The 26907-nt window shown below is 40.8% G+C and overlaps 1 protein-coding gene across 2 annotated transcripts in view; it reads left to right on the forward strand.

Annotated features, from left to right (window-relative positions):
- adgrb3 (adhesion G protein-coupled receptor B3) overlaps positions 1-26907 on the forward strand; it is a 320254-nt gene that overhangs the window by 280395 nt on the left and 12952 nt on the right. For both annotated transcript variants that reach the window (XM_053619086.1, XM_053619087.1), the window contains 5 exons: positions 12255-12405; positions 18914-18983; positions 19706-19772; positions 26306-26391; positions 26656-26754. In XM_053619086.1, coding sequence (XP_053475061.1) covers positions 12255-12405; positions 18914-18983; positions 19706-19772; positions 26306-26391; positions 26656-26754 — 473 coding nt within the window. The remainder of the gene's footprint in view (positions 1-12254; positions 12406-18913; positions 18984-19705; positions 19773-26305; positions 26392-26655; positions 26755-26907) is intronic.

Consider the following 26907-nt stretch of genomic DNA (forward strand, 5'->3'; position numbering starts at 1 on the left):
GTTTTGCTGCTCAGCATCAGGGGATGTTAGTGTTTCAGTTTCCCTTTTACTGGTATAAATAAATAAATAAATCGACGTATATCCATTTTTCCTCACACTGACTGTGAGCTAGCGTTTGGCAGAATTGAGAGCTGTCAGCCAATAAGACACAAGTATTTCCACATATTTTCCTGTAAACCCTGTCTGATCAGTGAACAGAGGCAAGACTAAAGATATAAAATTACAGGCTGTCTTCTTTTACTGATGTTCAGTTATGTAGTGAAAAACCGCTCCAAGTGAATATAAAAGATATAAAGAAAATATCTTAGGGGCAAAAATTTATTTTAAAACTGAATTTTACTTAATATTTTTTTCTTAACAATAAATTTGTAACACAGGTAATGTAATTTTATTGGCATCAGTAACTGTAATCAAATTACATAAATTTAAAATGTAAAAGTGTTACATTACTGCGTTATCAGAAAAAGTCATTAAATTACTCCCAACTCTGGTGTACATAGTATTCAACTTCATTCTTGTTAGCTGACAAAATGTGCATTTTGGACCCTGCTTTATGATCTTTGTTAGGTAGCTTTATCTGTGCTTTATATGAATATGAGTGCTTTATTTACGGCCGATTCTGTCTAGAGGTGTTTTTTTCTGTTTCATGTATCGATAATAATGGACAATTAAAATAATCAACAACGAATTTCATTATCAATTAGTTGGGTTTGTGACGTTACGGTGGATAACTGCCGTCAGTGACGTCATTTCACAGTGGTGGAAAATACATTTCTATAAATAAAACACATCTGAAAAACAGCAAAGTGAGCTGCTGCGAGAAAAGTGCACGATACAGATTGTACAAAACATGAGAATGTTTTATATTAAGCGTTTCAAACAAACTCATAAGTGTATTAACGTGGCTTGTCGTGTCGGATGCTGCGACAGATGCGTGTGCGGGTTCATGTGTTCCAGACTTGTTTTCTTAAGTGCAGAAATGACATTTTTACATCTGTATCCTTATCTGTAAATGTTAGAAATTCATGCCAGTATTTACATTTTACATAAAGGCTCGTCCTGACAGCAAGTGATTCTCCATTAAACTTCACGGAATGAGCGCGAGTCCACGCATGTGTGTCAATCAAACAGTGCGCAATAGAAAGGAAGTGCAATAACTCTGACTAAAATATTAATTTTGATCAAATATAATGTTTGATGCTATATTTAGCTATACTTAGAAACAAAAGTAATTTGTGGGTTTTTTTGGGAGCAGGAACTGTAATGGGGTTATAACAGTTATATATAATTGTATATAAATGTTAGAAGTGTCATACATACAGAATAAAGTAACATGTTACTGTGTTCAAATGAGTGAATGCGTGTGTTACTACAGAACATTCAACCTCTTATCAGTTAACACTTAGTTTGTGCTTTTGTTTATCTTTTTTAGCATTTTTAATATAGTGATTTAACATCTGCTTTAAAGCTTGTGGACAGTCAGTTGGATTGTTTTTTTAAAAAAATATAATGTTAATACATAATGTTAACATTGGGCAGAATGTGAAATAGCATGTTTATTTCGAAATACAGAAAATAAAAATTGGCCTTTTAATCCATCCAATTGATTAATTGGAGAAACAATCAACAGATTAATTCATTATCAAAATAAGCGTTAGTTGCAACCTTAGTTTCCAGTTACAAATTCACTTTGTTCCAATTTTTCTGATCATCCTTTCCATTTCTCTGTGTGTTATTTTGTTGTTTTGTTTTCATGTCTTTTCAAAGATTATGCAACCTTAAGTTCACTACTGGTTTGGTTGTTGGCAGAGTTTATTTTGTTCCTCATTTGATTACTGGTTGTACAGAAGTAAACACGAGCACTTTTCTATCCATGGTGATGTGTGTCTGTGTGTTGAAAGCAAAGACTGACAGCTTTCAGCATGTGTATTTTGGACTGTCTCCTCAAAGAGCTTCACTCTTTTCGTTGCTGGCGGGAGAGTTGATGGTAGTCTTGTTCTATCTGTCTCCTTACCTAAAACACGACCATGTAGTTTTGACTCACAAAGCATCAGCATTGGGCCCAGGGGATTCATCTTGCCAGGATGAACCAGCCTGTGCCAGTCCGTTTTCTAATCTCCCAGGTAATCATACAGTCCAATGAAAGAGCAGCTGACAATAGCAAACACTGCACAGATATGACTCCCACAGGTCTCTCCAGCAAGAAGCTGGAAGTGTGCTGAATGAATTATGGCCGAGCTCAGGCTGCAGCCTGCACTGTCTCCATGGTGCTGTATCTAAGGCTGCCAGTACACTGCATTTATTATTAGCTCTCTCACGTTCATGGCTCTTTCTCTCTCTTTCCCTCCCTTGCAGTTTATTCTTTTCCAATCATGTTGATTGGGCCTAAGGCAACCTTTTTTCTATTTCCTATTATTTTTCTCATTCTTGCTCACTGACATTGGGACATAATAAGGCAGGGCATAATAAGGCATGTGACATTATAGCACAGAGGTATTTTCAATCCCATTTTGGGGTAAAAATGAGCTGATGTTACTGTCTCTTGAACAAAAAACCTACCACATTTCTAAGTACAGGAAAACGTAAGCATTTGTTGTCCAAGCTTTGTAGGTTTGTAAATACATATTGTTTAACTTGGTCTATGTTTTCACATGGCTAGAACTAAGAAACAAGACAGGTCATCCTGCAGCTATATATGCCAATGATTAATGACATATCTGCATGTATAATGTAATTGAAAACCTGTTAATCTGTTAATGAAATAAAGGTCATAGGGTATAGTTGAGGACCTGTCTCACGTAATAAACGTAAAGGACACTAGGATGGACGCAAGTGCACATAAGAGCTTTTACTTAAAGAGAGGCAGGCAGACAAATCCAAAACATCAGACAATACCGTGATCAAAATAACAGGCAATGGATCAGGCGATAGCCAAACAGGCATAAATGAGGAAAAACCAGAATCAAGAACGAGGGCGAGAACAAGATCAAAACAATAACACATGAACCGATAACAAACCCTTATTATACAGAAAACTCGTCAATACTTCACAAAGTCATTGTGTTAGAATAGTCTCTTATATACTGTGGTTTTGAGTGTGTGTGTGTGAGATTGGATGCAGGTGTGTGTGATTAGAATGAGTGTGAGTGTTCTGGGAATTGCATGATGTTTGTAGGCCGCCATGAAGTATGGCAAATGTAGTCACTGGTTTGCTGTGACATGACAACCTGCTTTTTGTCCAACATTAAGAGACAGAATATGATAATATTGAAGACATTGCCTGAACATTTGTTAACTCCTTTTAGGTTTTTTTTATGTCAATCATACATTTAGTAGTGTCTTTCACATTCAGGAACCCTGAAATTTTGTCTGACTCTGCAGCCTCTTACTGAGTCATTCTGAATGACAAACTGGTTAAGCTTACAATTTTGGAAATAACATGAAATAATCTGGTGCCTTTTCCACTGTTAGAAATTTTATTATGTCTGGTTTTGTATACTGTGTGTGTGTGTGTGTGTATGTGTATATATATATATATATATATATATATATATATATATATATATATATATATATATACAGCATACAAAAGGAAAAAAATAATAACATTTCTAATATAACACTTCTATAATAACATTTATATATATATATATATATATATATATACAGTATGTCACAAAAGTGAGTACACCCCTCACATTTTTGTAAATATTTGATTATATCTTTATGTGACAGCACTGAAGAAATGACACTTTACTACAATGTAAAGTAATGAGTGTACAGCTTGTGTAACAGTGTAAATTTACTGTCCCCTCAAAATAACTCAACACACAGCCATTAATGTCTAAACCACTGGCAACAAAAGTGAGTACACCCCTAAGTGAAAATGTCCAAATTGGGCCCAAACTGTCAATATTTTGTGTGGCCACCATTATTTTCCAGCACTGCCTTAACCCTCTTGGGGATGGAGTTCACCAGAGCTTAACAGGTTGCCACTGGAGTCCTCTTCCACTCCTCCATGATGACATCACGGAGCTGGTGGATGTTAGAGACCTTGTGCTCCTCCACCATCCATTTGAGGATGCCCCACAGATGCTCAATAGGGTTTAGGCCTGGAGACATGCTTGGCCAGTCAATCACCTTCACCCTCAGCTTCTTTAGCAAGGCAGTGGTCATCTTGGAGGTGTGTTTGGGGTCATTATCATGCTGGAATACTGCATACTGATCATGCTCTGCTTCAGTATGTCACAGTACATGTTGGGATTCATGGTTCCCTCAATGAATAGCCGTATGAGTGCTGCCAGTATTGCTGCAGAGGTTGAAGGGGTGGGGGGTCAGCCTGTCAGTGCTCAGACCATACGCCGCACACTGCATCAAATTGGTCTGCATGGCTGTCGTCCCAGAAGGAAGCCTCTTCTAAAGATGATGCACAAGAAAGCTGGCATACAGTTTGCTGAAGACAAGTAGACTAAGGACATGGATTATGAGACCAAGATAATCTTATTTGGTTCAGATGGTGTCAAGCGTGTTTGGCGGCAACCAGGTGAGGAGTACAAAGACAAGTGTGTCTTGCCTACAGTCAAGAGTGGTGGTGGGAGTGTCATGGTCTGGGGCTGCATGAGTGCTGCCAGCACTGGGGAGCTACAGTTCATTGAGGGAACCATGAATTCCAACATGTACTGTGACATAATGAAGCAGAGCATGATCCCCTCCCTTCGGTGACTTGGCCGCAGGCCAGTATTCCAGCATGATAACAACCCCAAACGCACCTCCAAGACAACCACTGCCTTGCTAAAGAAGCTGAGGGTGAAGGTGATGGTTTAAACCCTATTGAGCATCTGTGGGGCATCCTCAAATGGAAGGTGGAGGAGCACAAGGTCTCTCACATCCACCAGCTCCGTGATGTCGTCATGGAGGAGTGGAAGAGGACTCCAGTGGCAACCTGTGAAGCTCTGGTGAACTCCATGCCCAAGAGGGTTAAGGCAGTGCTGGAAAATAATGGTGGCCACACAAAATATTGACAGTTTGGGCCCAATTTGGACATTTTCACTTAGGGGTGTACTCACTTTTGTTGCCAGTGGTTTAGACATTAATGGCTGTGTGTTGAGTTATTTTGAGGGGACAGTAAATTTACACTGTTACACAAGCTGTACACTCACTACTTTACATTGTAGCAAAGTGTCGTTTCTTCAGTGTTGTCACATTAAAAGATATAATCGAATATTAACAAAAATGTGAGGGGTGTACTCACTTTTGTGAGATACTGTGTATGTATATATATATATATATATATATATATATATATATATATATATATATATATATATATATATATAAAATTTGTGTAAAGTAACAGTAAATATTAGGGACTGCAGAGATGAGCAAGCACCACAGCACAGGTGTGAGAGCTCAAGGGTATAGCAGTATTTTGTTGTTGTTCCTTGTTCCCATTCCAATATATACCCTGCCCTTCTGGCTACTGCTGCAACAGCCTGCTATTAACATATTCATATTAGTGAAGTTTAGATTAGTGATATTCAAAGCATCTAACCTATAGAAACATTCATTTTTCTCAATGCCAGCTGTATATTATGGAGAAGCCTCACCAAGAAATATTTAGCATGAAAAAGACCATTTTCATGTACACACAAATGTAGTCATCCCTATTGATCTAATAAAAATTGTTTGTATGGCACATTACTGTGGTATTAATCGTAGATTTGAAATGTCTGCTGTAAAGCAGACCTCAGAAACCTATTGCCAATGGCTCAACAGTTCTCACCCCCACATCCTCAGCATCAGCTCTTTTGGACTTTAACCACACAGTGCAGTTCTTCTGTTGCCATAGATACAGATATGGTAGGCTTAAGATCCCCAGCAATTTTCCAGTAACATGCACTCAGATATTAGAAAGGGCTCAGCAGCCAGTGGCACCAGTTCAACACAAGTTCAACAGTTGGTCTGGGTGTAAAGTTGGTCCTAAACTGTAGGTTGAGAGGCGTTTAGCAAAAACTATCACAGTTTAGAATTTTAGTTGCACTGAATGTACTGAATTTCCCAAAGCAGCTTTACAGAAATATATAAATTCAGGATATATATTTTAAATATTTGAATTTATTCCTTGAACTATGAACTATGTGATAGTGATGTGTATGTCCTAGTAGTGCATAAAGTGTTCATAGTTCAGAACTTGCACAGAGTGACATATTTTACCATGACCTGCCAACCAAATATGATCGAGATGCTTACCATCTCTTAGTCAAATATTTAATTTAAGCAAGGTCCATATTATCTTCTCAGGAAGTTTTTTCTTGCCACCATCGCTTCTGGCTTGCTCATTAGAGATAAATTCATACATTTAAAATATATATCCTGAATTTAAATGTTTCTGTAAAGCTGCTTTAGGACAATGTCCATTGTTAAAAGGACTGTATAAATAAAACTGAATTGAATTGAATATAAAGTGTGCTTTACATTAAATTGGTAACTGAATTGTTCATTTCTTTTGTTTATACATTATTTATTTTGGCGTTGAATACAAAGCAGCTGCAAATGTATTCTGCATTTGAATATGCTGAAAGACAGAATAAAGTATAACATTACATTAACTGTAAAGTGTTTTTAAATATTTTGTGATATACACTATCTCAATAATATGTAATTGTTGAACATCCCATTCCAGAGTTTGTTCCCCTTTGTTTTTATAATAACCGCCACTCTTTCGGGAAGGCTTTCTACTAGATTTTGGAGCATGGCTGTGGGGATTTGCCTATTCAGTTAACAGAGCATTAGTGAGGTCAGGTATTGATTTTGGACAAGAAAGCCTGGGGTACAGTCGGTGTTACAATTCCCAAAGGTGTTCAGCATGGTTGAGGTCTCGACTCTGTGCAGGCCACTTTAGTCCTTCCATGCCATGCTTGCCAAACCGTATATATGGAAAATCTATGGAATATATGAATGTGGAATATATATATATATATTGGGGCATTGTCATGCTGGAACAGGTTTGGGCCCCTCAGGTCCAAAAAAAAAAGCTACAGTATACAAAGGCATTCTAGACAATTGTGTGCATCCAACTTTGTGGCAACAGTTTGGGGAAGAACCACACATGGGTGTGGTGGTCAGGTGTCCACATACTTTTGGTCATATAGTGTACCTTGCCAAGTAGAATCTCAATTTGACCTATGACATTTTGCGCTTCAATATTCAATTTATGGTGGCCATGTTGCATGCACTACAGTAACACATCAGTCAATTAAAATTCCCCACAAATATATCATAACTGTGAGTGCGTGTGTGTGTGTGTGTGTGCGTGCACAAATCCTAGACAGTAAATAACAACATGTTAGCTGAATATCATAGCTGTACTTCACTTCTAGCCACATTAACATTGTCAGCTATATTTCCTTAAACGATGCTTAGGCCACTACAGTAAACTCAGTCATTCGCTACATACGAATACCAAGCTTTTATCTTTGCAATCAGTAAATACACAGCACTGTGGAGCCCTCACCTCAGTTCAGGCTAATTCTCTCCCCTGTTCTGTGATATACAGTGCTATACAGATCCCTCCAAAAATAGTGGAACGGCAAGGCCAATTCTTTTGTTTTTGGTATACACTGAAGACATTTGGGTTTGAGGTGAAATGCATGATCAGTTGGGTTAAGGTCTGGTGATTGACACGGCCAGTCTAAAACCTTCCACTTTTCCCCCTGATTAAGTCCTTTATTGATGTTGGCAGTGTGTTTTGGGTCTTTGTCTTGGTTCATGATGAAATTCCTCCCAATTAGGTTGTATGCATTTCTCTGTACATTGGTAGACAGAATGTTTCTGTAGACTTCTCAATTCATTCTGCTGCTACCATCATGCATTACATCATAAATAAAGAGTAGTGAGCACATGCAAGCCCACGCCATGACACTACCTCCACTGTACTTGTCTGATGAGCTTGTATGTTTTGGATTATGAGCAGATCCTTTCTTTCTTCCCATTTTGGCCTTTCCATCACTTTGGTAGAGGTTAATCTTCATTCCAGAACTTTTGTGGCTCATCTCTGTATTTCTTTGCTATTTAAAATCTGGCCCTCCAAGTTTTACAACTGATGAGTGGTTTTCGTCTTTTAGTATGGTCTTTATATTTCTGCTCTCAAAGTCTTCTTCGAACGGTGGATTGTGATACCTTCACCCCTGCCTTGTGGAGGTTTTTGGTGGTGTCACTGACTGTTTTGGGGGATTTTTTTTCACAGCTCTAACAATGTTTCTGTCATCAACTTCCCTTGTTTTCCTTGGCCAACCTGTTTGATGTCTGGTTGATAGTACACCAGTGGTGTTCTTCAGGACATTCCAAATTGTTGAATTGGCTATACCCAGGGCTCTGATTTTCCCTCTTTTCTTAGCTTCAAAATGTAGCGGAGGCAGGACAAACACGTGCGTGCACGCTCTCACAAACATACTAACACACACATTCACTCACTCTCTCTCGCTCTCTCTCTCTATCTCTCTCTCTCTCTCTCTCTCTACACACACTTTCTCTTCTGTTCTGTTTCATAGTCTGTTCTTTTGTTCTTTGTTGTCCTGTTTAAATGTTGATGCTGACAAGTTTGAGTTGTTAACATGTTGTGAAAATAAAACTGTTTTTTGGGGTGTGAGAGATTTGTGTTGAAAGTGACAGCTTCATCTTGAACCCAGGTTTTATATCATATAAACAGAACAGACAGATTTTCAAGGAGAGGTGTGACTACATTAGGGGTCAAGCCCAGAAGGGGCGAAGGCTCCTATTGTTTTCGTTAGTTTTCTTATTTTATTATTGTGCTTCTTCTTCTTCCACTCTGGAAGTCTGTGGCAGCCCATAGAACCGCTTGCGGGAAAGTTGTGAAATTTGGCACACAGATAGCGGACAGAATGATGTGTTAATACATCAAATTTGGAGTCTCTAAGTCAACCCCTCTAGCACCACCAACTGTCCAAAGTTGCACTCACATTTAAGTTAATAAAGGTTGAACCGTGAGTCCTAGAAACAAAATTCCACACCAAAATGGACATGAAGGGATAGCTCCGTAACAATGTAGCGTATGCATACCAAGCTTATTATTTGTCATAGGCATCATGACTCGAGGTGCTGTGCCTGCTCAGTTTTGGAACAGCACCACCTAGAGGTCACAAGATATGAAAAAAGTTTGTCGTAAAATCACATTCAGTGGGGCATACAGAGTCCAGCGATATGGGGGGAAAATTTCCAATGTAGGCCATTTTGGATGTCGGCCATTTTTAATTTAGTCTACTAAAAACCTACTTTTTCAAACTCTTCCTAGACCGTTTGTCTGATTTGCATGAAAATTGGATCATCAAGATGCACTCATGACAAAAAGTTATTCACAGAATTTTCATAAACTATATCGTTTTCGTATGGTGTTTCAAGAAGAAGGCACAACATTGAACTTGAGGCAGTATCTCCGTAACGCTTTGAGGGATTGTGATGAAACTTTTTAGGTGTCATCGCTATTAGGCCCTGAGGCTAACTGCAGCGTTTCTGCACACTGCCCCCTACTGGTCAGGAGATAAAGAAAACTTTTTTTGGCTTATAATTCTTCAACGTTTTCCTGCCTGATAACCATCATGCCCACATGCTACCTGAGCGGTTTCTGAACAGCTCCATGTACTGGACAAATTCTAAAAGTAGCTATTTTTAGTTATTTTTAAAGTAAATTTTTTTTTCAAAGTTTACTTATTCTAACTCCTCATACACTGTTCATCAGACTGGAACCAAAAACGTCACAAAGCTTCCTTTGCTGCTCATGGTGCCGATAATTGACTTGACCCCTGTATTGCTGCTTGCAGCTATATTTCTCCATGTAGTCTGAGATTCAGGCTTTTCCCTTCATTTTAATGAGATCTGAAGTAACTAGTAACTTGCTACTTGAGTAGTCTTCTCATTGGATATTTTATTACTCTTAATCAAGTAATTATTAACATTATTACTTTTACTGTTACTTGATTAATAATTTTTATAAGTAGTTTTACTTGTACTTGAGTAAAATTTTTGTCTACCCACCTCTGTGGAATACTAGAATATTTTTCTAACCAGAAGAATATGCCATTTCCCAGTCAATAGCACATGATGTCAAACACACGTAATACGACGCTTTAGCAGTCAACAACAATGAATTTCCTCATTTTATTGTTTATGTCAGCATTACCTTTTATGCCCAACATGACCTCAGTCACCATCAGATGGACACGTAGTCGCCAAGTGACAGCGGAAATAAATGTGCGACCTCCAAGTCCTCTGAGGCATGGAATTTTATGATTTTATGAAATGCAGAGAAGACTGTAACCTACAAACTTTACAAAGTGAAGCTTGTGGAGCACGGAAGCACAGCAGTAATGCACGAGCACAAACTTATGTTTATATCCAAAATGCTCCACTGTGTGCAATGGGTTGGTAAAATTGGTGTGAGTTGCTTAAAAGTTTTAGTTTAATTAAAGTTTATTGTCATTATATGCTGTATTTGCATGCTTGCAGTGTAAATTCTGTTGTATTTTATAACGAGAGTGATGAGGGTAACTCTGAAATTAGAGTTCAGTGCTGGTTAGAGCTTTGGTGTAAGATTAACCAGAAATGGTCTGCATCAGTTCTGCCATCTGTAATTACCAGAAGACCATATGGCAGAGACATCAGGGTGTCTAAGGTGCTATGTGCCATGGCCTCTACTTGGCAATCATGTAGACTTTGATGTGAAGCACAGCACTAAAACAAATTGAACATGCCTGTTTATGTTCTCTAAAATAATTTGTTTGTTTGTTTGTTTTTTCAAAAGTGAATTACAGTACAGAAAGGTGACAAATTAAAGGAAAAGCCAACATGTATTTGTCAATGGACAGTTCATGCTAACCAGTCTAATCACGTCCTGCACTGATATTCAGTCACCTGTAGAACAGTTGCTCTTCTGTTTTTCTTTACATATCACACTAATGCATCACAGCCACTGTATGTGTACTTTTGACCACAATTTCCATATTTCCCAATTTCCAATTTACTGACATTCCTTATAAAACTAAAGGCAGCATTTAACATTTACATTTGGCAGATGCCATTGTGATTTACAAATGAGCTGAGAAGATGATGTTTAAGGGCCATGTTCAAGGGCTTAACAATGGCAGGATTTAACTCATTTGTATGATCTGATTATCTAATGAGATTTAGTAGATTTATACTGCAGCACCTATACTGCTGGTATAAAGCTTATATTTCTGGTGTTTCCCATAAATACACACATTTTGCCCACATATCTTTGTCATTGGCTAGAGTGAATGAGGTTCCCATGTCTTTAGCTTACCCCGATCAGCCATAATATTGAAACAATATTATCGCAACTTACAGGACTTTAAGGATCTGCTGCTGACACCTTGGTGCCAGATACCACAGCACACATTCAGAGGTCTTGTAGAGTCCAAGCCTCAATGGGTCAGAGCTGTTTTGGCAGTACAATATTAGGCAGGTGGTTATGGCTGATCGGTGTATAGCTACAGGAATAGATCACCAGCTTTCTTATTTCGCATTTTTAATTTTACATTTGGAGTCATAGGCGGGCAGGATGGATAACGTGATTTGCATACAAAAAAGCTAAAAAAAAAATTCAATATAGCTATAAAAGATCTTGAAGCAATTAAAAGAAAGATGATTATTTGATGTATCAACCTGTACATCCTAAAAGCAGTCTTGACCGATTTGAATCTGTTCACTAAATGCATTGAACCATTGCTTTGTACATAGGTAGTAGCCTTCCTCGTTTTTTATCCCCCTAAAAATGCATGATCCTGATTTACATGGTTACAGACAGTCTGCTGTGCATACAAATTGAGTGGTTCAATACTAATTCGCAGCTCAAAACTTCATTGCTTAAGGTGTTGTCAAATAACTTATTCTGAGAGCTAATGAGCCACAAATATACATATGGTAGTTCTAGAACTGGGTCTTTTTGAGATTCAAGAAAATCCTAACTGGAGAGCAGTGTGCAATTATGGACTCAGTGTGTAACTTGTAACAAAAAGGGTTAAAGAAGGTTAGTGCTCTTCAAGTATGGTTATTCCATGACTAAACGGGCTCCATTTTGTGCTTCTGCAGTAAGAATAAGGCATGCTTAGTGCCTTGTCAGAGACTAATTTCCTACACCCTGACTGGGTGTAAAATCTCTCTCTCTCTCTTTCTCTCTCTCTTTCTCTCTCTCTCTCTCTCTCTCTCTCTCATATGTACAGGGTATCTGCACGATGACAACAGCTTTTCTGCATTTTTTCTTCCTGGCATCATTTTGCTGGGTTCTGACTGAGGCCTGGCAGTCCTACATGGCTGTGACAGGGAAGGTGCGGACCAGACTCATCCGCAAACGCTTCCTCTGTCTAGGATGGGGTGCGTATTTAGCTATCCCTCTGTCTGCTTCTGTCTTTCTCACAGCAGTAGGCTCTGTGTGGTGCAGTGTGGCTGAAATGCTGTTATTAGTACATGGAGAGTCATCCCAGTTCTCACTATTAGTGTACCTGCCTAATCTCTCTCTGTCATCCTATTTGGAATGTAAAAATATTTACAAAAGATATTTTAAAAAGCCTGAATGTTTTAGTTTCTCAATATATACAGTCTGGATCATTTTATACTAGATTTAAATATAACCATACACTGTAGCCTGTATGGGTTATTTAGGAGTCACAATAGATAATTGCAAAAGTAAGACAAATTTACTGTAAATGGTTTATATTAGCACTCCTTGTCCATTGATTTAGAGTAATGGATGTAAAACTAGGCCATCTTTGCTTACATTAATTAGTTTCTCTTGGTTTCATATGACTCCATCATATAATTTCCTTAACAACAGTTGCTATGCAGTAAATGTGAAGAAGGAAAAGAAAATAACTGCATGAATCCTGTGTCTGCTGTATTATGACATCTTTTGAACTCTGCCTCAAACTATAAATGATAATAAACCAGACTTCATTTAAATCAACTGTCAAAATCTACTTTGTGTAGACAGCTACATAGGCTTGCAAATTTTTTATGAATCATCTGAAAAAAGAAACATTACATATAAGGCTTTATTTTTGTGCAGGCACAAGCATAATTTGATATAACTCTGATGTAATCATAATTTGATTGGATATAATGTAGGTAATTTTAATAATCTGTATGTACCTAGACGAAAATCAAATTAAGCAGCTGTATTGAACCAACTCTGAATATACAATACGTTCCCAAGTTAAATATTGATGTAACATTTGATGTAACTTAAAGGTTCTATAGTAGTACAAATACCCTGGAAATATACAGTATGTTGGACATGATAAAAAAAAAGGCATGGCCTCAGCAAAAGTTTATTATGTGGCTGAGAAAACTTATGGTCTGGAATGCTTGTTTGTGATTGGATTAGCCTTTTGTTAGTCATTTCATAAACACTCCCCACAGACCCTTCTCTCCATCCCCTCCTCAGTCTGAAATTGGAAAGCACCCAGCGCAGTCAGATAATTCTCCTGTGAAGAAAAAAATTGTCTGAGTTACGTATGTAACCCTTTTCCCTGAGAAGGGAACGAGACGTTGCATGAAGCGCCCTCGTGCATGACTGGTATCTGAAGTCTGTGTGAAATCACCCCTTTATAGACCTGTCATGGTCAGGTGACTTGGCATTTCACATGTCCTGTGATTATAAAACGACACCTGTAAAGCATGTCATCAGCCTCTATTATCTGAAGCGAAGACGCTATTCACAGGCATACCCCAGTATGAAAAAGCTACGCAACGTCTCGTTTCCTTCTCAGGGAACAGGGTTACATACGTAACTAAGATGTTCCCTTTCAAAGGGAACTCAACGTTGCATGAGCTTCACACTGTGGAAATGAGTATACCCACTTCGTCATACTGTGGGTATGGCATGTTCAAAGGGTCAGAGCCTGAGGGTCACTGCAAGACAGCCCGGGGTGGAATCCATGTCCAAATTGTAATGTCGAATGAATGTGTGTGGCATAGACCACCCCGCTGCAGCACACACATCCTGTAAGGGTACCCTTTTGGATAAAACATTCAAGGAGGCGACCCCCCCCCTAGTGGAATGAGCCCTTATGCCCAGAGGCGTAGCGAGACCACACGCCTCATAAGCAATAGAGATTGCTTCCACTATCCAATTGGAGATGTGCTGTTTTGACACGGCATCACCTCTACTGTCACCGCCAAAGCAGACCACCATCTGCACCAACTTACACCACTGTAATAGATGCAATTTCTCTTGTTCCGGTGTGAGCAACAGAGGAGGGCAAAAAGTCTGCAACACTGTCAGCAGGGCAGCAGACATAGGAACTTTAGGAACATAATCCGGCTTAGGATATAGGAAGGCCTTGGTTAATTCAGGGGCAAAGTCAAGGCAGGAATGAGCAACAGAGAGAGCTTGTAGATCTCCTACTCGCTTGAGAGATGTCAGGACCAGCCGAAGACTACCTTTAGAGTCGGAAGCTTCTCTGAGGCTGACACTAAGGGCTCAAATGGTTCACCTGACAGACCTTCCAAGACCACAGAAAGGTCCCAGGAAGGTATGTGTGGTCTACAGATGGGCCTCAGCCAGAATCTATGAGCTGGTGCCCCTTAGGAGCCAGACCCACAGGTTCCATAGTTCCAGCCAAGGGTGATAAATCAACCGTCTGTCTTTCGACAGTAGATCCTGCAAACAGGAATCTCCCAGGGAGTGCCATCTAGCAGGGATATTATCACAGAGAACCATATTCAAGCTGGCCAATAAGGTGCTACCAGCAGCAGACATAGATGGTCTTGGGGAACTCTCGCTAGAACTTGTGGGAGCAGAGCGATCAGGGGAAACACATACAGACATGATCTCGGCCGTGTGTGTACCATGGCGTCCAGCCCCAATGGTGCTGGAGGAGTGAGGGCGAACCACAGCGGGTAGTGTGTTGTCTCCTTGGAGGCCAAACCTCTGCCATACGGACTCTACCACTTGTGGGTGGAGCCTCCAATCCTCGGACCTCAGCCCCTGCCTTAACAGGATGTCTGCCTCCACATTCTGTTTGCCCAGAATGTACATTGCACTCACTGGCAAAAACTTTCCCTCCGCCTAGAAAAGTAGTGGTTGTGCCTGCCTGAACAGGGTGTGCGAATGTAACCCTCTCTGCTGGTTAATATGTGAGACTACCACTGTATTGTCTGTCACAACTAACACATGACGACCTCTCAACTGAGGAAGAAAGAATTTCAGTGCTAGGAATACAGCCCGCATTTCTAGGTGATTTATATGCCACTTTAGATGAGGGCCGCTCCAGAGACCGTAAGCTGGACGGCCGTCTAAGACCGCGCCCTCAACCAATGAGGGAGGCATCTGTCATTACCGTCTTGCGATGAGGAGACGCCCCTAGAGTGTGACCTGATGCTAGAAATCGGGGACACCTCCAAATTCACAGAGCACATAGGCATTGCCTCGTGACACTGATTATTCAGACAAAACCCCCCGACTTTTCAGACACCACTGAAACAGTCTCATGTGCAATAGGCACAGTGGTATGATGTTGGCTGCTGCTGCCATAAACCCCAACAGTCTCTTGTAGAGACTGGAGGGGATGCCCAGACCCAGCTTTATCTTGCTCAATGTTGATATTACCCTAATCGTGTTGGGGATAGATATGCTCTCATCATAGTGGAATCCCATATAACCCCTAGAAAAGTCCACTGCACTGGAGAAAGCATGCTTTTCTTGGGGGGTTCAACATGAGCCCTAAGCTCCTCATGTGGGTGAGAACAGCATCTCGATGTTCGTGCTAAAATTGATCGTGCTAAAATTAGCCAGTTGTCTAGGTAGTTTAGTACACAGATGTCCTGGAGCTGCAAGGGAGCCAGAGCGGCATCCATGCACTTTGTGAAGGTGCAAGGGGATAAAGCTAGATCGAAGGGGATAACCCGATTTTGGTATGCGTTGCCTCCAAACGTGAACCTCAGGACCCTCCTGTGACTGGGCAATATTTCTATGTGGAAATATGTGTCTTTTAGACACTGGAAAAGGTCTAACAGTCTTTTAGGCTGTTAAAACCTCCCTCCCTCAGAGGAAGTGGTACATGTTCTATGGCCCTTTTGTCCAAAAGGCATGTTACTTCCTGTGCTAACGTCGAGCTCTGCTCTGTGCTGACTACTGTGGTGAGCACACCTCTGAATGGGGGCGGAGGCGGGGGGGGGTTGAGCTCTGAACTGGACCCGGTAACCCTTTTCTGTGGTGGACAGAACCCATGGAGACACATTTGGCAGTAGTTTCCACACTGCCAGATGGTCTTTTATTGATGTTAACTTTTCCACATTCTATCGAAGGGAAAGCATCAGATTTCCATTGCCCTGGGACAGTTTGCTAACCAGAGGGGACTGAATATACGATATTGACGATATTGGCTAAGGGGGACTGTACAGTAATACTGGGGGCTAACTGCCCTAACAACCTCATATCCCCTGATACCACCCTTCGCGGCCCAGGACCGCTCCTTCTTTGCCTGCTTGGCATTAATGATCATTCTTAGATCTCGCTTACTAGGAGGGCGCGACTGTGGCCGCCTCGCCCCCCTGGCATTCTGTGGGAGAGGCTCCACTCGTGGATGCCTGCGAGAACTTGACCCTATGGGGAAGGATCTGGCTGAATGCTGCCATTTTGCTGTTTTGCCTCACGAAACCTGTCAGAGATTGCGTTAACCATGCCGCTGAACAGGCCAGAAGGTTCAACAGGGGCGTCCAGCAGGAGACCTTATACTTATCCCCCATTCCTGAGAGGTTGAGCCATAGGTGCCTCTCCACCTCCAAGAGACAAATCCGTGGCACAGCGAAGCTTCGCCACTGCCTCAGGCCCAATTCCCTACCCGCTGTCGAGCTCATTCACCCGGTCTGCTTGGTAGGCCTGTCACACTGCCATTGTATGCAAGACCCGTGCTGCATAGGCTTTGCCAACCAACGCAGAGGTGGCCTTACATGGCTTGGATGGCAAAGCTGGCCCCCCTAAATTCCCTGCCCTCAATGGAGAGGGGTAGCTCACGTGTGCCTCCTCCACCTTTGGCATAGCCAAATACTAGTACTGTTCATTCCCCAGGATGGCTAAATAATCAGATGTCGCGGGGTTTATAAAAATGTGTGAGGGAGTTTTAATTTCACAGAGGGGGAAGCGCTCGTCCAGCCTTTTATGAGCCACTTCCTCTTCCCCAGGCCAGTCTAAATTAAACTTATCTACAGCTCTAGTGATCACTTCAAGCAGCTCTTCATATGATTGAGGACTGCTCTCCGTTTTTGGTGCACTGGCTCACCCTCTGGGCTCCTCGGAGTCAGAGCGGGTGGGTTTACTCTCCATACCGGAAGGAGGAGTCGCGACACGAGCTCAAAACCACAGAAGCTGAGATTCATCTTCAAATGAGATTCCCAGGACCCGAGTCAGCTGGCTGGTTCCGCACGGCTCTGAACCCCAACTCCCTTCAGAAAAGAGCGAGCTGAGAACAGAGCTTCTTTTTTTTCTCCACCCACAAACACTTCACACAGAAAGTGTCCATTTGTCCCTGAAATAAACGGGAGCATGGAGCAACACACCTCTTGAATTCTCTCTGACTCATACTCGTAAAGTGGTGAGGGATAGAAAAGTAGTGGGAGTGAAGAGTTTTTAGGAGTGTTCACACAAGCAACCAACATGCGATCTTTCGCTAAAGATAATAAGGTTGATGACATGGTTTACAGGTGCCAATTTTTATAATCACCAGACGCGCGAAATGCCGTGTCACCTGACCACGGGAGACCTATAAATAGGCGTGATTTCACACAGACTTCCGATACCGGTCATGCACGAGGGCGCTTCCCACAGCATGAAGCTCACCCAACATTGAGTTCCCTTTGAAAAGGAACATTCTTTTTGTGCTTTGAAAACGACAAAAAAAAAACAGAATAAACACTGGCTGCGCTATACCAGGATGGAATAATTTATTACTGGTGAGCTGCATGGTCTGTCTTTTAATGCTAACCTTCTAATACCGGAGCGTAGAAGTTCTAAGAGCTTATTACAAAAAAACAGTGACCTCAGTCATGACCATTTTTATAAATCGTTATGAGCTGAATTTTGTGAGTTTATAATGTCATAACTTGGTTTTTAAGCCGTTGAACTTGAAAGTGATGTCATGACAGTTCTTGCTAATGGCAAGTCTAGTTAGCATGCTAACTCTAGTTAAACAATAAGAGGTTTTGGTGGCAGAGCTTTTTGTACATGGATGGGAATGAGAACACCTTTAAATTGCCAAGTTAATTTTGGTGTTTTTTTTTAATCTGTGGTAGCCACCTTGTTTTTTTTTTCTGTAACCCCCACATCTAATCCATGAAAAATAATCCTACTAAATTTGGACTCTTTAGGTTAGACATTATTTCTTTCTCCTCTCTTGGCCATAATATGATAAATGCACCAACAATAGTGGTATATACACTGCTGTTTGCTGGCAGACTATTGGTGGTTGATTAATGCTGGGGTGTTGCTCCAGTGCATTAGGAGTGCCAGTAGAATGAAGGAAAGTGGTGGGCTAAGCTTATTCACAAATTCCCAGAAAATAAAAACTTTCACTTTTAGAGACTGCTCCCATGTTGCATGCTTCTTATCAGTCTCTCAACTCATCTTTATCTTACAAATTTTGTTCTCCACTTGTGTGTATTGTAGAGATTTGAAGTGTTGTTTCTATAAGCAGACAAAATGCAAATGGCTTACAAACAGTTAAAAGCTGACTATTTCAAGTTGAAAAGCAGTTGTATCTTTGGATACAAGCAATCAGTCTAGTAGACAATTGAACAAGTCTGCAAGCCTGTCTCAACAAAAACTCCAGTCATTTGAATACTGAGTATTTCATACCTAAACATGTGTGTTTCTCTAATTTTAAAGGTTTGCCTGCCTTGGTGGTTGCCATCTCAATAGGATTCACAAAAGCAAAAGGCTATGGGACACCACAATAGTAAGACTACCCAACACACACACGCACACATACAAACACACTTCACACACACTGCTAGGATCTGAATCCACCTGGCCGTGTTAACAGGCTGCAGTTACGCTGATACCCAATTCCGATTTTTTTGACGACTCTTTTAAAAGTGACCCATATCCGATATCTGCATTTACACTATACACTTCATGAAACAACCCAAGGTAGACGTCCCTGAAGCTGAGGCCGAAAAGGAAGTAAAAACGGCGCAATTTGCAATGGAGGCAGACGAAAATATAATACAAGCTTTTGCTTTCCACACCATATTTAAAGGTAAGCAAAACACTGGCCTCTTAAGGCAGAGAAAAAAAAGAAGAGAGCCCTTGTTGAGAGTTGTGTTTTCGCAGTTGGTGTCCACCCGAGTTGACATTGTTCGCCACAGTCGCTTTTTCAATTACGTAAAACTTGCATTGACGGGAATATCCGATCTGTCCACTTACATGGCAGACACAAATGCACGTATCCAATTCACATCAGATTTATTTCCACATATGGATGAGGCCTGAAACGGATCTGAGAATATCGGAATCCATGTGCTTTTTTCCTGCTTACACGTTCATGGTTCATATCTGTGCCACATGGGAGGAAAAAGTCGGTATTGGGGCACTTGAACCATGTAGTGTAAATGCGGCCTTAATACCTGATATGAACTGTAATGAGAATTTGCTGAAAATTGTTATTCCTTTGTGCAGTTGTTGGCTCTCTCTGGAGGGAGGACTGCTATATGCATTCGTTGGACCTGCTGCTGCAGTAGTGCTTGTAAGTTTAAGTTTACTCTATGATTCCTAGGGTTTTATGCTTCTTATAAATGAATGGTGTCATGGTTAAACCTTTCACAAATATTTGAACTCTACAGATTTTTGACAACTAAATTTACTTAGATTTACATATTAATTTACATATTAGGTCACTCACAAAAATCGTTTTTTTATCAGCTCCTCAGCATTGCCCAGCTTCGACCCTTACATATTTAAATGCCAAAACCCTCGATCATGTTTTTATAATCTCATGCTTAGATGACTATAATTTTCTCTTCTTTGGGTAAACCTGGTAAAAACCTAAATAGACCCCACCATATTCCAAAGCCCTTTCTCATACCAGACATTTAGCACACATTATACCTGTACTTCATTTACATTGGTTACAAAGAATCCAATACAAATTCCTTCTCTCATACAAAGACACTGCATGACTTTGCTGTGGCTTATCTCTCTGAGCTAATGCAGCCCTACACCCCTGCCCAGACTCTCAGGACCACCAATACTGGGCTATTGGTGGTGTATACAATCAGACTGACATCAGTGTGGAGCAAATCTTTTAGTGCTATAGCCCCCAAGCTTTGGAATGTCATCCCCCAGGACCTCTGTGACTTCACTCTCCCATTTTAAGAGTTAACTTAAAACATACATTTTCTCCCAAAACTTTTCACTTTCTTCTTCCTGCTAATCTATTTTTTCTTTTGTACATGCTGTATATGAATGTTAATCACCTGTTATTCAGAGAATAAATTGTTATTTAATTCAGCTCAAGCTATTATATGACCTACGCATGTACGAAATAAGGAATTGCAACAAGTAACTCATTTAATGCTACTATCCAGTGTCACCCAGAAGAGGTTTCTTCTTCATGTTGTCTCAAAACATTAATTAAAGGAATATCTTTAGGAAGTATGGTGTTCTCCTCCAATACAGTTCCAGAGACTTGTTGAATTTATGCCAAGGGACATTGAAACTATTCTAATCAGCTAATTAACTCAAAACACCTACAAAGGTTACTTGAGCCTTTAATCTCTCCGCCATGGGGAAGATGAAAGTAAATTTTGCATTTCATTTGGAAATCAAGGTCCCAGAGTCTGGAGGACAAGTAGAGAGGAACAGAATCCAAGTTGCTTGAAGTCCAGTGTGAAGGTTCCACAGTCAGTGATGATTTGGGGTGCCATGTCATCTGCTGGTGTTGGTCCACTATGTTTTCTTAAGTCGAGAGTCAATGCAGCCATCTACCAGGAGATTTTAGAGCACTTCATGCTTCCATCTGCTTACAGGCTTTATGGAGATGCTGATTTCCTTTTCCAGCAGGATTTGGCACCTGCCCACAGTGCCAAAACTACTAGTAACCGGTTTGCTGACCATGGTATTACTGTGCATGATTGGCCAGCCAACTCGCCTGACCTGAACCCCATAGAGAATATATGGGGTATTGACAAGAGGAAAATGAGAGACACCAGACCCAACAATACAGCTGAAGGCTGCTATCAAAGCAACCTGGGCTTCCATAACACCACAGCAGTGCCACAGGTTGATTGCCTCCATGACATGCCGCATTGATGCAGTAATTTTTGCAAAAGGAGCAAGTATTGAGTGCATAAATTAACATACTTTTCAGAAGGTTAACATTTCTGTATTATGAATTCTTTATTCTAATATTTTGAGATACTGGATTTTTGATTTCCATGAGCTGTAAGTCGTAATCATCAAGATTAAAACACAAAAAGGCTTGAAATATTTCACTTTATGTGTAATGAATCTAGAATATATGAAATTCCACTTCTTGAGTTAAATTATGGAAAAAATGTACTTTTCCATGATAATTTTTTGAGATGCACCTATGTTTGCAACTGTGACCTCACATTAACTAAAAACTAAGCTAACAAGTTTACCGTTACCTCAGGGTGGAAGCTAGCATAGTTTAATTAAAATACGGGATAAATTCGACCCTAACCCTAACCTCATATACAGTATCTCACAAAAGTGAGTACACCCCTCACATTTTTGTAAATATTTGATTATATCTTATAATGTGACAACACTGAAGAAATGACACTTTGCTACAATGTAAAGTGTACAGCTTGTATAACAGTGTAAATTTGCTGTCCCCTCAAAATAACTCAACACAGCCATTAATGTCTAAACCGCTGGCAACAAAAGTGAGTACACCCCTAAGTGAAAATGTCCAAATTGGGCCCAAAGTGTCAATATTTTGTGTGGCCACCATTATTTTCCAGCACTGCCTTAACCCTCTTGGGCATGGAGTTCACCAGAGCTTCACAGGTTGCCACTGGAGTCCTCTTCCACTCCTCCATGATGACAACACGGAGCTGTTGGATGTTAGAGACCTTGTGCTCCTCCACCTTCCGTTTGAGGATGCCCCACAGATGCTCAATAGGGTTTAGGTCAGGAGACATGCTTGGCCAGTCCATCACCTTCACCCTCAGCTTCTTTAGCAAGGCAGTGGTCGTTATCATGCTGGAATACTGCCCTGCGGCCCAGTCTCCGAAGGCAGGGGATCATGCTCTGCTTCAGTATGTCACTATACACGTTGGCATTCATGGTTCCCTCAATCAACTGTAGCTCCCCAGTGCCGGCAACACTCATGCAGCCCCAGACCATGACACTCCTACCACTATGCTTGACTGTAGGCAAGACACACTTGTCTTTGTACTCCTCACCTGGTTGCCGCCACACATGCTTGAGACCATCTGAACCAAATAAGTTTATCTTGGTCTCATCAGACCACAGACCATGGTTCCAATAATCCATGTCCTTAGTCTGCTTGTCTTCAGTAAACTGTTTGCAGGCTTTCTTGTGCATCATCTTTTAGAACAGGCTTCCTTCTGGGATGACGGCCATGCAGACCAATTTGATGCAGTGTGCAGCGTATGGTCTGAGCACTGACAGGCTGACCCCCCACCCCTTCAACCTCTGCAGCAATGCTGGCAGCACTCATATGTCTATTTCCCAAAGACAACCTCTGGATATGATGCTGAGCACATGCACCCAACTTCTTTGGTCGACCATGGCGAGGCCTGTTCTGAGTGGAACCTGTCCCGTTAATCCGCTGTATGGTCTTGGCCACCGTGCTGTAGCTCAGTGTCAGGGTCTTGGCAATTTTCTTATAGCCTAGGCAAGGGGTTCCCAAACTTTTCCAGGGCAAGGCCCCCCAAATGGCATTAACATTTGCCCGAGGCCCCCCTTTTGCAAGATGTCTTTAAAACACATTAAAAATACAGACTTCTGAATATATCTACCTTCTTTTTTATTAATAATTACCTCTTTCATCTTTACATTACATTAGGAATTGATTGTGTGTGTGTGTGTGGTTGTCTGAGAGTGAGAATCATGTATTTATTTATTTTTCACACCAAATTGTTGAGGCCCCCCAGGCGCCCGCTGGCGGCCCCCACTTTGAAAACCACTGGCCTAGGCCATCTTTATGTAGAGCAACAATTCTTTTCTTCAGATCCTCAGAGAGTTCTTTGCCATGAGGTGCCATGTTGAACTTCCAGTGACCAGTATGAGGGAGTGTGAGAGCGAGGACACCAAATTTAACACACCTGCTTCCCATTCACACCTGAGACCTTGTAACAACCAACAAGTCACATGACACCGGGGAGGGAAATGACTAATTGGGCCCAATTTGGACATTTTCACTTAGGGGTGTACTCACTTTTGTTGCCAGTGGTTTAGACATTAATGGCTGTTAAATTTACACTGTTACACAAGCTGTACACTCACCACGTTACATTGTAGCAAGGTGTCATTTCTTCAGTGTTGTCACATGAAAAGATATAATCAAATATTTACAAAAATGTGAGAGGTGTACTTACTTTTGTGAGATACTGTACATCTCAATCTAAATCATATATTAAAATCATTTTTTGTAGATGCGTATTTTTGATTTATTTAGATTATTGTTTCGTGTTTATTTTTTTATTATTTATTATTTTTTCATGTTCATTTTAATTTATTTATTCATTTTCATATGATTCATTTAAATGTGATTCATTTTCATGTGATTCATTTACCTTTTCTCTTCTCTCCTCCTTTCCCTTTCCCAAATATTTCATTGAGAAGAAGAAAGAAAAAACAAACAAACAAAAAAAACCAAAGGAAAACAAAATTAAAAGTACCAAACCCCCCCCCGCCCCGGCTCATCATGGCTACTCAATAACTGTCGCTGGTTATATAAATATTATAAAACCCAAGAACAGGCACAAAAATTTAAGTGGGGAGTGTCTGTAACTCCATAACGTATACAATAAAAGGATGCCATTTATAAAAATAATAATAAATAAATAAATAAATAAAATAATTTTAATAAATAAATAAATAAATCAATAAATAATTCATCTAAGTTAGGAGCGTATACAATACCTGTCTTTGCATTAGAGTAACAGCAACTATAATACATCTACCGTTCGCATCAGCGATAACATTAGTGGACAAAAACTGTAACCTTTTGTCAATTAAAATAGCAACCCCTCCTACTTTCAAATTAAAGTTCGAGTGGAAGACGTTTCAAATATGTAAAAACCTTAGATCTCTTGACAGGATTTCCTCTGACGTTCCAACAAATAAATCTTAAAGGCGTGCCTGTCTCAGCCGGAGTGGGACCCCCCCTCCCCCCAACACACCCAAAGTCTCCATAAAACAGCAGTGTTTTAGACAGCAGTGTTTCCCACCAAGAGTTGTCCACAATGTGAAAACAACTCAGAGTAAGCCGAACTAACCAACTAAATTACCTAAACAAAAAAAATTCCAGTAAGAGAAAAGTCCCCTACTGACTTCAAATCTGATAAATAGTCTACGCACTTTAACAAATATAATGTCCTTACCTTTTAAAGACTTGTAACAAATAATATAACACAGTGTAGCATGTAAAGATGAGGAAACAACACTAATAAAATGAAATAAACTCTAACCCAGTCAGAGCATCAAAACAGAGAAGCATATTAATACAGAAGTAAATTTAAGAGGAGTGAGTCCACAAAATCTAGACGAAGTAATGCACCGACAACATCTTCAATAAGAATCCGAATTCTGTAGAGCTGGAAGGCCGAGTGCAAAAAAAGAATAAAAGTGAAAAAAACTCCACTATATAGGTGATGCAGTTCACCCTGATATCAAGAGTTTAACGTAGTCTCCTGCTTCCTCCACTGAAATAAAGTCCTTCTGAACACTGTTATATGTAATGCGAAGCCGAGCTGGGTGAAGTATTCCATAGCGAGCTCCCTCAATACCACGAAGTTGGCACCAAACCTCGTTAAACGCAGCCCGGGCCCGGGCTATCTTGGCTGTGTAGTCAGGGAAAACGGAGATGGTCAAATCCCTCGTTTTAATCTGCTGGAGCTCTCTCACACGGCGTAAAATATTAACACAGTCACTGTGATAGTGGAATCTGCACACAATAGCTCGTGGTCGTTCACCAGGCTTGGGCTTCGGCTGAAGGGTCCGGTGGGACCGGTCCAGAACCGGCTCCTTCTCCAGACCAAACGCCTCTTTTAACAAGGCCGCTACAGCAGCGGTTGTACAGGTGTCAGCGCCCTCTGGAACTCCGACTATCCTAACGTTATTGTGCCGTGACCTCGCCTCCAAATCCTCACATTTATTCTCTAATTGAGTCATGGTCGCAGTGAGAGACTCGATAGTAGTCTTCATATGAACGATGTCATCGGTGCAACCGGAGAGAGCGTGCCCCATTTCCCCAACAGTACCTTTCAGTGTTGATATGTTAGCATCGGTAGCGACTTTATCACCAGCCTGCTGTGTTTTCACGGCCTGCAGGTCAAGCTGGATAGTAGACAGCGCATCCCTGAACATCGCCTGAAACTCCTTTTTAAAAATATCGTCAATGTCCTTCCTCAGTGAAGCCAGCAACTCAAGCTTGAGTGCGGCGAAGTCAGGGTCACTGCTCGGGGATGCGGATTCAGGGGGAGAAGGGGACTCGCTCACGGCACGCACACTAGGTCTCAGTCGTGTCTGAATGCTACCACGGGTTTTCGTGTTCTTTCCAGACATCTTAACGTGCCACAAAGTTCAAAGTGCAAATTAGGAAACGAAGTAGAATAAGTCGAAATATATTATATGACCAAAAAGCGCTAATTAATTACAATTTTAATCGAAATCAGCAGGAGCCTCCAACTTCGCGTCTTACTCCATCGAACACCGAATTCAAATTTTTATTTATATTATTGTTGTTAAAAATATACTACAGGTATGGGTCAGGCTTCTGTCATCTGCTATTGTTTTGCCGCAATGACCTCTGGGACTTCAAGCAGGTTTGGTGTGCTCAGGTCTGCATCCGTTGTATCCTCTATATCAAGAACATATCTGGGTAATTTCAAACGTCCCCGGTACTTGCGTTCTTTTTTTGGAATGGAACTTCGGCAGTGGATGATGACGTAGAACGAGTTCAGAAGGACGCAAGATCGCATAAGAACGCATATTCAGAAACAGCCAAGGTGTATAAAAGTCCTGGAAGACAGACCCTTATTGTCTAGTTGTGTGTGTTTGCAGGTCAATATGGTGATTGGCATTCTGGTGTTCAATAAACTGGTTTCCAGAGATGGCATCCTGGACAAGAAGCTAAAACACAGAGCAGGGTAAGTATAATGTGAAGCCAGTTCCCCTGAGCTTCACATTTTTTTTTTCTTCATCTGTTGCATAGAGACAAAACATACACACAAAATCTCATCTTGAATTTCCCCTCACAAACATGCACACTTTCATCTTTAAAAACTGTTTAGTGAGACTTAATGACGTCAAAATTAGTAACAATGATAGCCATCCCACTGGAAGTCACAGTATTGCATGCATGCAAAAAGCTAACATTCTCTTATTTTCTTGTTGTTCCTGGCTTGTTACAGGCAGATGAGTGAGCCACATACAGGATTAACTTTAAAATGTGCAAAGTGTGGTGTTGTCTCTACAACTGCTTTATCAGCAACTACGGCCAGCAATGCCATGTAAGTATTTAAGTATGTACATGCTCATGGCTTTGCAAAATTAGTACAATTATATTGCATTAGGGGTGTAATACAATGGCACTCAATGTGCACTATATGGCCAAATGATTGTAGACACCAAACCATCACACCCATATGTGCTTGTTGAACATC

Source organism: Ictalurus furcatus, chromosome 29 (assembly GCF_023375685.1).
Source record: "Ictalurus furcatus strain D&B chromosome 29, Billie_1.0, whole genome shotgun sequence".
Lineage (NCBI taxonomy): Eukaryota > Metazoa > Chordata > Actinopteri > Siluriformes > Ictaluridae > Ictalurus > Ictalurus furcatus.